Source organism: Poecilia formosa, unplaced genomic scaffold, assembly GCF_000485575.1.
Source record: "Poecilia formosa unplaced genomic scaffold, Poecilia_formosa-5.1.2 Scaffold244, whole genome shotgun sequence".
Classification (NCBI taxonomy): domain Eukaryota; kingdom Metazoa; phylum Chordata; class Actinopteri; order Cyprinodontiformes; family Poeciliidae; genus Poecilia; species Poecilia formosa.
The window spans coordinates 605,231-621,008 of record NW_006800183.1 but is presented as its reverse complement, the minus strand read 5'-3'; the positions used below and the strand labels follow the sequence as shown (position 1 = coordinate 621,008).

Here is a 15,778-nt window from a genome sequence, read left to right as displayed (position 1 = left end):
CGTCAGAATAATCTGCAGGGTAATCGATTAATCGTCAGAATAATCTGCAGGGTAATCGATTAATCGTCAGAATAATCTGCAGGGTAATCGATTAATCGTCAGAATAATTGATACATTAACTGTCAGAATAAATCAGAATAATTGATAGCTAAATTAATCGTTAGCTGTAGAAATGCCGCATATTGCTCTCCCACCAGCCAGTCTGGGCCTCGGTAGAAACTGGTACCGATCACTTGCTGACTTTCAGGCCTGGTTGCCATGGCAGCCGTTGTGAATGGTGCTCAGTTTGGAGCAAAGAGTCTGACAGTGTCAGCTGATATCGACCAGGTTCTCGGTTTACAGTTTTTCCTCTCTGCGCAGTCAGAATGTGCGATCAGCCGCCTGTGTGCGGTGATGTCTTCGGGCCCCTCTGCGGCCGCCTCACTCTACATCTGAGTGCTCCTCGCAGGCACAACCAGGGGATGGGGGTTATTTTGGTCACAAGCACTATTCTTTTTATTCCTGCTGGGGACTGTTTGATATGCATCATTGTTGTTGCGTGATAATGCTAGGCCTGTGGTTGAGCTGAAGGCTGGCTTTGTCTACACCAAAATCTGGCGAGGAAACCAAAGTGCATGAAAAGTTACTCCCATTACTGAAAGCTTTTGAGCTTAACCCCTTCCAAACCCGGCTCTGGAAGTTACCCCCCGCACTCTCTGAAGGTTCAAAACTAATTAAAAACAAACCGGGCGGCCCTGAGGCTTCTGACTTTCCACAGATGTCCTTCTGAGTCTGTGAAGTGCAGAGTGTACGGCCCTGAATTAGAGACTGTATGAAATGATGAGGTGTGAGACGGCATGCTCCGCCATGATCAGAGCTCTGCCAGTTCAAAGGGCCTGCCTGCAGCAGTTAATGAAGCCAGTGACTCCCCTCACCACTTGACTGCCTCTTGGTTTATTCACAATCTCACTCCAGCTCAAGAGGTAAATTTGTGGCTACAAGGTTACTGTGGGTTGCTACCTACTGGAAATGACCAAAGAAAGAAAACCATATATCCATCTGAGTGGACAACCACGTGTTCACCACTTTTTTATCACGAGACGTGTTGAGAAGTCTTACATTTTCAAAAGATCTACATCTTTACTTTAAATGTGTAACTATTATATTAGTAATCATCATTCTATTGATTACTCTGATGATTAATCAAAGATTAGTTGATTAATCGATTAATCTTATAAAAAGTCATCACATTTTCCAGTTTTATGCAATATTAGAAATGCATTAAAATATGGAAATAAACAAATAATTCAGTTCCAGATAAGAAAATAAACATGTTATTGCCTAAATGCAACAACAGAGCATTCCACCAGTGAAGGAATGCAAAGGATGAATCTGCAGCTAAAAAAATACTTCTAACATCAACTTGTGAAAATTTTAGCCCTTTTCTGCCTGACTTAACGTCAACACAGTGTAAGGCTAATCTGTTTTCTATTTTTTGATCAATTAATCACCAGAACAAAAGTGAATAATCAATTAATCGACAGAATAATCAATTAATCAACAGAGCAATCGATTAATTGTCAAAGAATCGATAGAATAATCATTCAATCTTCAGAATTTCTACTTTGTTTTGGGATTTAACTGATTAATAATTGGAGAGCAAAATTAGCTTTATAGGAGATTTTTATTATTACAGAATTTGAACCAGGTGAAGCTAAAACTATGCCACGTTTCTCAATAAGCTCCTTTTTAGACTGTTTTTTAAGGTGGTGTAGATTTTTTTAAACTCATTATTTAATCCACATGTGTCAAACTCAAGGTTCGGGGGCCAAATCTGACCCGCCGTAGCTTTTTATGTGGCCCTTTAGACTCCAAATTACACCAATAAGTCCTTCCAGTTTTTCACAATCTGCAAAATTCACACAAAATCAACGAATCTCCACATTTTCTTTCGGATTTTACTTCAGATTTTCTCAAAACAGCTGTTTATTGATATTTTAACAGTTTGATTGGTTTTATCAACACATTATGGCACAACCGGCCCTTTAAGGACATTAAGATTTTTGTTTGACATGGCCCAAAATGAAAATGAGTTCAACACCCCTGATTTAATCCATTACATAAACCTTCCTTACTCAGTAATAAACAAAAAATATTTTTGGTTTCTCCAATACATTGTTTTAAAAATTTTCTTCTTGTCTTAAACGATAACCCCTCTCTCTTACATTTTTCACATATTGTGTGGAATATACATGTATAAATATATATTTTTAGATTTTGGGATACGTTATAGAACAGGTTAAAGTCTTGTACAATTTTTCAGCTGGAATGTGGTCAACAGCCTGAGACACAAACACAAAACGCCTCGACAGGGAGGTTTTTCCTCCCAACTTTCCACTGGATGAGGCAAACATGGGCGGCTGTAGGAGCAGGGGAGATGCTGGGTCTGCTGTTTCCGATAACAGCGTCACCCGTACGATGCAGGCGGTAGGTAACGATGCCAACCGTTGCCCTGATCTCCAGAGACCGCGACGTCAAGGGCAAAGGGATCCTCCAACCATCCGTTTCCATGGACACACACATCAGAAGTGCAGACCAGGCCCCTCCCTCACCTGCGTCGCCCTGCTGTGAATCTGCATGTCTTCCTCCATTAGATACGTAGCAGAAAGAGAGAAACTGGAAGCCACAGCAGAGCAGGTTTCACTGCAGCTTTTAAAAATGTGAGGCAGACGGTTTCACCTGAAGAAAATACGGAGTATTTAGAGGGAAAAGAGCGCCTGCATTGCGTCAGTTTCTATGCTTCTTAACCAAACTTAAAGTTATCAAAGAGAAACTCATGAAGCAGATTTTAACCACAGGAAGACGTATATAATCTACAGCTAGGCCTGTCGCAACAATTAATATATCAGTTAATCGCATTATAAATTTAAATGAGCTCAATGATTTCTGTTTGCATGATTTATTGTTTTTCTTTCTACTAAACCTGGATGGTAAAAGTCTTCATTCTGGTGTTTTAGCCTTTTTTAAAGGATAATTTTGTTTTGCAGAGGCTGAATTCATTCATTTGTTGTTTTTGTTTATTTATTTTGGACATTTAAAATGTCAAACAGAAATAATCCTGCAAAATGAGAAAGAAAATGTTATCCAATGCTTGTATATAGAGAAGATGATAAAAACTTACTGCAAAATGAACATTTTCCTTAAATTTCTAGTGTTTTATTGAAGATATTTATTTTTCCTCGTACTTTTTAAACAGAGTTACAGGATTTTGCCTTTTTTATGATGCTCTTGTCTTGCATTACTGTGTTTTTCTTTAACGTGCTGCACACATAAAAACGTGTGCAGCACGTTTTCTGGTGTTTTCTAGGTCAATCCAGCTCAATGAAACACGATAACCAAATTCGTCACACGTATTTAGTGAGGAAATAAATTTCTGCAGACTTTCGCTGACGGGTTGAGCTGCAGGTGAGCTGAAGTTCAGATTATTTTTTATTGGACCGCTCTGCCCAGAGGGAGAGGATAAACCGTTTTCCTGATCCGGAGGCATGTTTATGAATTCCTTGTATTGTTTAGCTCTTCTATTTTTACAAACATCTGTTTGCGTTCAGGGGCCAGAGTGAGACAGAGGGACCCAGCGTGGGGCCCCGTCCCGATGCAGGAAGCAGCATGTGGGGAGACCCGGGCTATTATTTAGAGGCTGATGGTTCGATTGACCAGCGTCTGAAAGTGTGAAATAATCTCCAAAGGGAAATAACATTTGTGATCAAAGGCAGAACGATTTGGATGAATAATGTATGATTTCATCAATGGATGATTTCTGTTGTTACTGAGGGACCCGGGAGTGAGGAAGATGAGGAAGATGAGGAGCGTTAGAGCAGAGGCGAATGGCGATTTTTAAACCCAGATGATGAGCATCAACATGTTCGGTTGTTCTCTGAAGTCTCAAAAAGAAACAGCAGGGAGGAGAAATTTTCACTGCAAAAACACTAAATCCTACCAAGAATTGTTGGTCTAGTAGTTTCTTGTTCAAATATCTTAGTTTTTTCTTATTTCAAGTAATTTTTTAGCAAGATATACAAGCTTGTTTTAGGTAAATAATTCCTTATTGATTAAAAAATACTTAGTCCACTGGCAGATTACTTAATTTATAACAAAATATTCTTCCCATAAGTAAAATAATCTACCACTGGAAGTTGTATTTTCTCCTCCATATTAAGGAATTATTGACTTAAAACAAGTTTCTATATTTGGTTAAAAAAGTTACTTGTAACTGCAGTTTGTCTTAATTCAACTCTACTAAGATATTTGCTCTAGAAACCAAAAGTACTTGGTAATATTTCTTTTCAGTGAGCACATAATTGTAAAGCGGACTTCAAATAATAAGTAGTTTTATCCCCCCCTTTATTTATATATATATAAAACTAAAAATCTGAGTGATTTACTTTTGTGCATCTTTGGACAACTAGAGACTGATAATGTTTGCTTATTCTGCAATCTACTCAAGGGTTTAAACAATTAATCAGATTAATCGTGATGAATCAATTACTGAAATAATCGTCCACTAATTTAGCAACCGATTAATCGTTAACTGGAGTACACAGACTCAAAAAGTCAATTTGTTGAAAGAACAACACTGTATGGATTGTTTTATCAACAATTGGTTGTTTTTGATTCTGTATTCTCCAGTTAACTAATTTTGTGATTAATTGTTGATGGTTATTTGAATAATTGATTCATCACGATTAATCTGATTAATCGTTTCAGCCCTACTTGAGATATTAATTTTATCCTGCTCTAGACTGATTTTTTTTTGTATATCTTTTTTCATCCACTTCACAAATATGCAGAACTTTATCTAAAACACCCTAAGATCTATGTCCACATTTATAATGTGCAACATTAAAAATGTGAAAAAGGTTCAAGAAATATGAATACTTTTGCCAAGCCTTGTATCCACAAATTCACAAGCACTAAAATCGATCATCTTAGTCAGATAAGTAGAAGATTTGCAGCGTTTTTAATCACAAAGTGAATCACAGCGATCCATAATGGCTGGAGGTTTATTGTAGTGTCAGTGTCCACATTTATTCACTCTGTCAGACTGATTTCCTCTCCTTCCACTCAGCTGCTGAAAAATGATTTCCTACGACAAATGGTATCTGTAAAGCAATATAAAAGTGTCACATTTTCACATTCTGGACTCCAACAAATGGAGCCTGAAAGTAATTAGAGCACCTGCATCCTTAAAGGCTGCAGCATTTATTCTGTTCTCTGGCAGCCGCCTTAATAAAAACGTCGACTCGGGTCGCGATCAGGAATCCGATCTGCCGGTACAAACACTCAATTTAACACTTCATGTTGGGGGGGGGAAGAGTCATAAATAATTTCTCTTATTGGACGCAAAATGGAGCGCTTTCTGAAAATATCTGGGTCTAATTAAGTTTTAAGGAGTGCACACACCCCCAAACTACACTGGACACTAAAAGAGGAAGCAGATCAGGTTCATTACTCCCTGGATTAAATATATCTTTAGAAAAAAATACAACAAACGACTTCTTTGCTGGAAATCTCAAGCAGCCTCTCAGCTCCTTCCTGTTTGGCCTTTTCCTCTTCTGCCCCCTTTGGACCATCTTTTACTTCCCCTCCTTTGCTTTTTCTCTGCTTCACTGGATTTGCTCTCCAGGGAACATCTAAGTGAGTAGATTTATTCATTTTAAAGGCTCTGAATTACATTACAGCAGTCGCATATGCCAAAGTCTTCAGCCGCCGATCTCTCCTGAGGCCGTCAGCCCAAACGTTGCTCTTATATCCAAATGAGCTTCGGGTTTTCACTAAATCTCCTCATCGACTCCCAGACCAGCGCGCTCATTACTGGGTGTCATGATGCACAGATGGGAGGGACAAAAAAAATCACCTTTCTGTGTTTCCTACCATGGCATGATTTTGTAGTTTACATCACGGGTGTTCAAAGTGTGGCCCCGGGGCCATTTGTGGCCCTCTGAAGGATTTTGTGCGGCCCCCAACCTCAATGCAAACGTAGGTGGTTGATGCAGATGAGACACTTTTTACAGAGAAAAACATCTTTAAAAAATCTTAAACATCAACCCAGTTTTATTGAACTCAAAGCATTCAGCCCCAAAAAGTGAGAAACCCGTCTTATAACGCAAACATGCAAAACATTTTCTATGTTTTGAATCTACAATGATTTAAAATGTTACTTCAGTTCATTTTTGAGCAGATAAAATTTTAAAAAAGGCACAAAAAGTTTGTTTTAAAACGCTTCTTATGCCCTCATGTGCTTGAATGATTTCAGCAACAGGAAACTACTGAACTTTTCTGATTTTACACTTCAAAAACATAAAGTCCTACCAAGTAGCTTTGGTATGGTTTCTAATCACTGTTATTTAAAGTGCACTTTAAATAATTACTAATAAGCTAGTAATTATTTACTAATGTACAAGTAACTTTTCAGCAAGATATAGGATGTTGTTTTAAGTCAACAATATTGATTTCTTTAAAAAGTTACAGTTCCACTGACAGATTATTTAATTTACATAAAACATTTTCCTGTTATAAGAGAAATAATCTGCCAGTAGAACTAGAACTTTAGATTATTTTAGTAATCAATTACTCTGATTGATTAATCAACTAATTGACATATTCTACAGGTTTGTCATTTAACTACTTAATGCTTTTTATGCAATGTTTAGAAATACTTTAAAAGATGCAAATAAATGTGATTCAGTTCCTTTTTAAATTAAGAAATAAACATTGTATTGAACTGAGTGAAGCTAAAACTAGGGAAACTCCAGTTATCAATGATTATTTCAGTAATCGATTCATCAGGATTAATTGTTTTAGGCGTATTATAAACTGATCTATGAAAGTTTTGTAGATTGAAACAGAGAATTAGTTTGTCCTCATTTAGTTGTCATATTTCCCATTTTTCTGCAGAATGAAAACATTCAGCCGACACAGTTTGAACTATAATTTAATTTCACCCTGAATCAGTCACAACTTGAACTTAATCTCCTGTGAGTTAAATGTCAGTGTTCCACATTGATGAGGAAATCTTCTCGCCCACATTTCATTTTAAAGTAGCTGATTGTTTATACAGAAACGCCACAATTTGACTCGAGCTGTAGGTAGTTGCAAAACGAACCCAAACTGTTTACCGCTCCAACCCCGTGCCTGGCAGCTAACGCGACATGTTTGAGATGGTGAGTTTGGTTTCATGCTTTGCATGAGAACAAAACATCTCTGCAGCAGTGATTTCTGTCCAGAGGACTTTGTCCTGAAAATCCACAGTTTGCTTAAAGGCAACTCTGCTAACCTAAATCATGCTGCAACATCAACAAAAAGAGGCTTTCTCCTGGCAAGCTTTCCAAACATGCTGTACTTGTTTAGTTTTTTTCTGACTGTAACTGGGTCAGTGGGGTCAGCGGCGTCTGAGGTGTCGCTCCGTCTTCCAGCCCTCAGATGTTTGACGTTGTTTAGATGTCCGACTCTGGGAAGACTGGCAACTGTCGAGCTTTTGTTTGCATATAGGAATAAACTTTCTCAGTGTTGCATGTTGGAGTAAAAGCTGTTTAGATACAACCTCGTAAACCTTCATGGTGACAATCGATTCTCTAAACCACGTGTCAAACTCGAGGCCTGTGGGCCAAAACCAGCACGCTGTGGTGTCTTGTTTGGCCCTCTAGCCTCCAGAGGGACGCAAAAACATTGTGCTTAAATACTATTTTATTAATCAAATGTGGATGCAAGTTATTAACAGAGTTGATCTGAAGTTGATTGATCTTATCTATAGACTAAAGCGGCCATTTTATTAAGAGTATGAAAAGGACTGACCATCTTTCCACAACATAAGGGAAAGCATTTTTAATATGCTGAATTAAAAAAAAAAGACATTTTAACATTATTTTAATAAAGTTAAAATGAAATTTCAACTTTATTTTGTGTCATCTGTATTACTGACTGAATAAACTGAAAATTGTGGTTTCCCCACATTAGTAAACGTAGACATTTATAAATTATAACAAAACATGAACCTCTCAGGTTGCTGAATAGAAAACTCAAAACTGAAACTGTAGTTTGTTTGTCATGTGTTTATATTTCAAAACAGAACCACATAAAGTTCATTTTGCATCCGACACGGACTCGGTTTGAACCGTTTCTCTTTCCGGTTCTCGTATGGTGCTGCCATCTTTGTTTTTGTATTTACCTCTCTACTTAAGGTTGACGAGCAGTGCCCTCTGCTGGACGGCAGCCAAACTACAACACTAGGAGACTTTCAAAGATAACAAAATTTAGTCTAATAACCATAAATCGACAGTTAATAAGTTGATTAATTGCTACGATCAAATCGAAGCAGTTTTAATCTGCGTATTGCCGCATTACATCAACCAGTTCATCCAATTTGTTGCTTAAATTTACGAATCAAATCCCCACACTTTTCACTTTGAGTTTTTGCAAATTTTCTCCAAGAAACGGTCAAAAACATTGAGTTAAAGTGACACTAACTCCCACCTGCAGGTGGCAGTAGTTCCTACTTCTGCTCCACTGCTGTCTCAACGTTACTTGATGTCAAGTTACAATCTGTGATCGATGTGGCAAGTAACAAAAAGTCACGTTTACTGCCATAAATAAGCTCAACTATTGCAAAATGTCTACAAATCACTATTTTTATTGAAAAAATAAGTTATTGTATTGATGAATTTGAGGATTTGTCTAAATTTAATGTTTGTCTCTGGTTTCTCCTTTGTCTCCTGTATGTTTTATTTTTTCTGACTTAGTTTTGTGTTTTTATGATATTTTGAGCTTCAGAAAAAGAATCTTGAAGTTCTGGAGGGACTGATTAGTGTGAAAAGATGATCAATATGTCATTTAAAGAAGCGATTTCAGAGCTATTTATTGATATGTTCATGGATTTTATCGCTACATCCTTGATGCTGACGTTTCCCTAAATGAAGATGAGTTTCACGCGCTGCACTGAACCCAAACCCTCCATGCTTTGTGCCGTTTTTTTAAACTGGATTTGAAGGAAACGATTCTCTGCTGACATGCAGAATTAGTGTTTGAGTCGTCAGATTATTGGCTCCGTTTCGCTGCTGCATGAGGTGGAAATCCAGGGTCTTCATGCAGCAGACTCCATCTGACGCTGTGGGTGTGTTGCGTAGTGAGTAATGTAAACCCAGCTGCTCCTCTCAAAGCTCCTGTGCCTAAAAAAAAAAACCTGTCGCTTTGATTTTACTGTAATCTTGTAATAACCTTTCTGCTTTTCCGCTCTTTGACCCGACGGCTTGCCCGCTGCTACGGAGTTATTATCCACTGGACATCTGGAAGAGTTTAGCCGCTTCACTTTTAAACACTGTCCATAATCACATCCACAGCCTCAAACATCTTCTTTACGTTACGCAGAGCTGATTCATCCTGCTTACATCTGATTCTGGTGCAGAAAGAATATTATTAGTCATGGGCCATTAGGCGAACTCTGTGTAGAAATACCAAGATTTTACAATTTCATGGTTTTAACACAACAATTTAAAACTAGAAAGCTTTTATAAAGGGATTGTTTTTATTGAAAACAGAAAAGAGACAGTAATTTTGGAGCTAATGTAGAGTACAGAGTATTAGGATGATAAGATTTAATGTGTTTATAGAAACTGAATCTTAAGAAAACAGCCATATATTCTCCTTTTACCTACTGAGTAGCTTTTTATGGACGATGCCGACCATAAATACCAGAGATGTTTGTTTTTTCTTTTAGTTGTTGATATATTTATACTGTTTTTGTTGATTCTTGTCCTTTTATGCTGAAATAGTTTCTTCCATCAGTCATTGTTTGTTTTTTTTTTTGGCTTCTGGAAGGAAAACTGGAGCTTCAGATAAATTACCTGTTGGGTTTCATAAAGTTGTTGATCCAAATATAGATTAAATTACCTCGACTAAACAGTTTGTTTTTGTGTTTTCTTTTCAGCAATATAGATCTGGCTTTGAATCAATAAATCATGAATATTCATGAGAAAGTGCCAGTTCCACTAGCAGATTATTTCACTTATAACATGGAAAAATGTTTTTTTTTTAAGCTAGAAGAGTTGGAACTTTTTTTAAAATCAAAATTAAAGAATTATTTCCATAAAACAAGCTGTATGCAGCCATTTAAAATGACCAGTTTATCTGATTTTACTCTTTATAGGTAAATGTTTGTGTAAAATGAACATTTTTTTATTCTATGGACTTTTGACAACATGTCTGAAATTCAAAGCAAAAATTTAGTTTTTATTTGCAGGAAAGATGCAGCACTTTCAGACCTCAAATAATGCAAAGATCAAAGTTAAAATTTATTTAGAAACGACAATACTAATGTTTTAACTCAGAAATCAATACTTGGTGGAAAAACCAGGAGGTTTTCACTGCAGTGGGTCCAGAGCTGTTTGTAAGTTAATTAATGTTCGTTTTGTCTTATTTCAAGTGTACTAAGGTATTTACATCAGAAGCTTGACCAAAAATACTTGGTAGGATTTTGTGTTTTTGCAGTGTAGGACTGTAAATCCAGAAAACTGAGTATTATTAGCACCATAACGTTAAAACCCTTGACACCTTAAACTGATTAAACCATCACAAAACGTCTTTGTTACTTAATGCGTCTCTGAGCATCAGAGCAGGCCTGTCCTGTACGGATATGCTGGCGCTACAGAGCCTGCGAGCCCGGACAATACATCAAAGTTTAATGCAGAATAATAGCTCTGCTGACAGCTCTCGTAAAGATGCCCTCTTCCCGAGCAGACGATTTCTCCCTCTGATAATCGCTGTGATCTGGGCGGCGGGTCACCTGCTCTGCTGCTGAACAGCACCTGAGTACATGCATGCATGTCTGAGCTGGTGCTGCTGCTGCTGCAGCTGGTGGTGGTGCTGCTGCTGCAGCTGATGGTTGTTGTTTTTTTTATCTTCTGAAGTCTCCTGGTAAAGACTGACAGGATGTTTCCACGGCAGAGAAAAGTGAAGCTTTGATTTCTTGTAAGAGGCTGTGGCAGACGTGTTTTGTGAATAGGGACTGTTTACATGCCAACCCCGAGACTTTCACAGAGGGAGGAAGAGTGTTCGGCCTCAGGATGAATTATGGATACCACATGTCTAAAGCTGGAGGCCACTCTTCAGCCGGAGTGCTTTTCAAGGATGGGTAATTGAGGTGTGCTGCTAAAAGATGCTAATATTCCACAGAGAAAGCCTCAGAAGCTCATTTAGGATGCTGAATGGGTTTTATAAACAGCTTTAGGTTGTTGAATAAATTGCCTGTTGCACTACAGTTTTTGTTAATATGCATCTGCATCATAAATATAATTACACATGCTCACTTCCGCAGCCCGGGTCACAGAGATCCGGTTCTGTATTTGTTGCATCCGGCACACTTTCCTTTCTTTTAACCAATCTGTTGTTTCTTAGAGCCACAGAGAGAGGGAACGCTCTAAATGTGAAAACCAATTTCCTAAAGGGGACTTATAATGCAAATCTCACATTTTGCACATTTTTATGCTGATACTATACCATTTGAGTCTCTGCTTCTTCTGAAAACAGCCCAAGCACTTAGAGAAAAACACGCAGTCGGTTATTGGCAATAAGTTCATGTTTTTTGGTGTCTGGAAAATGGGTTGTTTCAAAAACCTCCTGAACGTAACGTCACAAATTAGCAGGCACTGCCCGTCACTTAGCAACCCCAGAAATGCTCAGTCCGTTACCTAACAACCCAAGTTAAGCTCCAGCACATTTGACCACTTTTTGCGCTGTACAATGGCTGCTGGAAAAGTATTTTGTTGTTGACTTACTATTAAGAAATATCCTGGTAAAAACCAGTTACTAGTTCTGGTTTATCCAGAGGCTCTGGACTCTGTTGACCTTTTAATTTTTACACAATCGATATTTGGCCGCGACGTGTATAATGCTCCAGTTTGACTCTACGAAGCTTTCCTGGTAACTTCCTGCACTGTAAACAACCATCTTCCACTGCAAGAGAGAGGTGCTGATCCAAACAATGTTGATTCAGTGTTTGGAAACGTGGCCAACATGGACTGATTGGCTTCTTTCACTTCCTCTGGTGCCTTTGATAAAACTACAGGCAGAATTCAATTCAAAACAAAGCAGAAGATCAACGTCATTGTTCACAGCTTCTCTTTCTGTTCTCTGATTGGCTGAATTTCAACCTGGGCAGAGAAATCCTCCTCAGTGGGAGAAAGCCCAGACTGATCTGTGACGTGCGATTAGAATCAAGCGAAGCAGCGCAGGAGGGCAAAGGCCAGGCTAATTCTGAAACCACTTGCTGCATTCTTGGTTGTGCAGGAGGCTCTACTTCTGCTTTTCAAAGATATACGGTTGTACAATTACGCATCTGTTTGCAGCCATTTTCACGTGCAAATTTAAACATTGAGTTGGGGGGCGTGGCCACCAGCAGCTTGTAGGTGACAAGACGCCCTGAAACAGGAGCTCAAAATAGGCAGAACTGAGCAGATGAAAATGTGAATATCTCAGAATGGTTTTGTGCAAAAAAATGTCCTTAACAGGTTTTTTTATAGACCTACAGCTCCATCCTAACCTGTTCAAGGAAGCATAATAGGTCACCTTTAAGATGAAAGGCTTCACACCCACTGCCTACATGCAGAGTCTCTTCCGACACCTTCCAGCGACGGCGCATACTGTAGCAGAGGCTTGTGCTACGCAGACACACTCGAGCTAGCATCCCTCCCCACACCCATCGGCGCCGCAACACGCTTGCATCCCTGCCTGCCTCCCGTTCACTCCATTTCTCCATTTCTCCCTCTTCCTTCTCCTCCTGCCAACAGAGCCAGCCGGGAGGAGAGCAGAAAAGGTGCAGAAGCAGAAGGACTCGACCGTCGAGAGGGATGAGCTTCCATTAAAAGCCCGAGGCGCAGCCGCCTTGTTTTCCCCCCTCACGTCGTTCGGTGTGGCACGGTGGGGTTTTTCAGGCGTGGAGCATGCTCAGCCACACGCAGGGCGTGAAAAGCGACACTGGCTATGATGCTAGATAATTGCTTCCCATTTCCCTGTGTCCTCAGACAAAAATAGCATGTTGCCGGTGCAGCATGGGAGCTGTGATTGCTGTGGATCGATGCACAAAGTGGACAGCATTTTCCAGGCATAAAGTCTGCACACCACCTAGCTAAATCATGCAAGAAATGCTCCGTATGCCAGCCTGCATAGTGTGGGAAGGCTCCTCAACGTAAACACAGCTTGTGTGTGCGCTTTTGGTTTGGTGACAATCCCAAATATAGTCCAGACATTTACACAGGCCTAAGTGTTGTTTTTTCACACCTCAGTGCTACCTGCATCACATCCGCAGATCGAAACTCACCGCCGAACTCATTCCCTCCCTGAGCCAGCCCCCATCTCCTAACTTCATGTTTTTCTTCCACATAGCGGACATTTCAGGTCCGACGGACGACTCCAGAGGAAAATTGTTTATGTTTAATCATCCTCATCAATGCGTTCAGCAACTACAGGAGGCATGCACGCATCTATAGGTGCTGCACAGCCAGAGGCATGTAAAAACAAACCAAGCTGCAAATAAACCAGATACACCTCGCAGAACATGTGCATTGCAAATCCTATCTTTCATAAGAGCCAAAGCTGGCTCCGCACACCGATAAACCGTCTCCAGGTGCTGCAAACACGCATCCAGGTGAAGCAGGGAGGCGAAACGACAAAACCCACATTCAAGTTGAGTGTGAAGAACAACCACTGCAGTGCAGTACTGTACACAACCAGGTGCTGAGATCCTGCCTTTTTAGAGCCCACACCGGGCTAACCATGCTGGGTAACTGATTAACTACAGCTGCCTGCACAAACAGAGGGAGAAATATGAGCAGAAGCAAAAAAAGAGGGAGAGGACGAGCGACGGGGCCGGCCTCTCGCGTACTCACCAGCACCGGCAGGACACAGCAGAGACACCAAGAGCACAATCACCAGCGTCAGGATCTTCACATTCATTTCTGCACTCCCCTCTGGCTCTCCGCTCGTCACTCGCTGATATACTGTAGTGGTGTGTGTGTGTGTGTGTGTGTGTGTGAGAGAGAGAGAGAGAGTGTGTGTGTGGGTGGGGGGGGGAGCGGGTGGGTGAGCGGTCAGTGAGGGAGAGAGAGAGAGAGACTGTTTGCCTCTGTGCGTGTGTGTCAGTTTCTAGGAATGTGTGTGTTTGTATATCAGTGTGTGACAGCTCCCTCTCCAAGACTGAAGGCACGTCTTTATCTGAGCGTCTCTCCTTCTGTCAGAGGATCCAATCAAGTTCAGAGGAGCTGGTCCAGGTCTGTCAGCGTGCCGGCGTGCTTGTGAGCCGACTCGGTCATGTGGCTTATGTATCACTGACTCTGTGGGTCACGGACAAGCCCTCCTGCCCCACCATTACCCACCATCTCCACCCCTTTCCTGCAAACAGGCAAAAGCACGCGGCAGCGGCGGAGGAAACGGGGGGGAAAGGGGCTGGCGCATGCAGGTTTATGATAAAACCCTTGTTGAAAAGGCTTTGAATCAAACGGGATCCAGAAATCTAAACACCAGTTCATGATGGGAGGGAGATGAAAGAGAGAGGGAGGTGTGAGATGAGGTTTCCACACTGCAAAAACACAAACTGGTAATAAAACACCAGCTCCACTGGCAGATATTCACTTATTACTAGGACTTTTTCATCAATATTGAGGGATTATCGACTTAAAACAAGCCTCAGTATGTTGCTGAAAAGTTACCTTTAACTTCGTTTTGTCTTATTTCAAGTGTACTAAGATATCAATACTAGAAAATAGACAACAATTCTTGGTAAGATTTTGTTTTTGCAGTGAAGGTGCAAGGTTTGTTTTCCACACTGCAAAAACACAAAACCTTACCAAATATATTTGTCTATTTTCTAGTGCAAATATCTTAGTTTTCTCTTATTTCAAATGTACTAACTTACAAGTAACTTTTCTCCAAGATGTATAGGCTTGTTTTAAGAAAATAATTCCTTAATGTTAATTTTTTTAAAAAAAGCATAAGTTCCACTGGCAGATTATTTCACTTATATGAAACACTTTTTCATCAATATTAAACCAAACTCCAAATTCTTGCTGAAAAGTTGCTTATGTGAATTTTGTCTCATTTCAAATGTACTAAGATATTTGCACTAGAAAATACAAAAAATAGTTGGTGAGACTTTGTGTTTTTGCAGTGCAGCTTTTGTGTCTGCACCGTCTTTTCTCCAAGGTGCGCCTCTAAATCATTTCACTGTTTGAAGTTGGTGACACTCCGAGCAACAGCAGGAAAGAACCAATCAGAGCAGCCGACTCCACGGCTCGCAGTGTTTGTTTCAGCTGCACCGTGAAGTCATTTGTTTTATTTCGCTACACAGATTATATTCTTTCTGTGAACAAAAGCCGCTGTGAAACCGCACCCTGCGAAATGAGTCTGCTTGTTTCTTATGTAGTGTTTATCGGACAATAAACAGGAAAGGTTGCTGTGAATTGTGAGAAGTACAACTTTCCTTATCGCCTTCGGCCAAAGAAGGCAAAGTTTCTCCCATTTTTCAGAAAGGACTATAAATTTTGTATTGTTTACCATAAGCAGGCAGAGTATGTAAAGGAAACAAAACTCACCCAGTGACATCATGCTAGAGGATTAGGGCCGAGGAAACAAAACACAAGAATTTTAACTATTTTTCTCAGAATTTTGACTATTTTCTCAGAATCAGAATTGTTTAAAATGTTATTGCACTATCAGTCAAATCTAGTCATAAAACTAAAATCTATAAATAAATTTA

The 15,778-nt window shown here is 39.8% G+C and overlaps 1 protein-coding gene across 1 annotated transcript in view; it reads right to left on the bottom strand.

The window, feature by feature from the left end:
• The window catches only part of apln (apelin), a 29,755-nt gene extending 15,658 nt beyond the window's left edge, over positions 1–14,097 (bottom strand). The window contains exon 1 of the mRNA XM_016680515.1: positions 13,914–14,097. Within this exon, the coding sequence (XP_016536001.1) occupies positions 13,914–13,980 (67 nt within the window). The 5' untranslated portion in view covers positions 13,981–14,097. The remainder of the gene's footprint in view (positions 1–13,913) is intronic.
• Between the last annotated feature and the right edge of the window lie 1,681 nt (positions 14,098–15,778).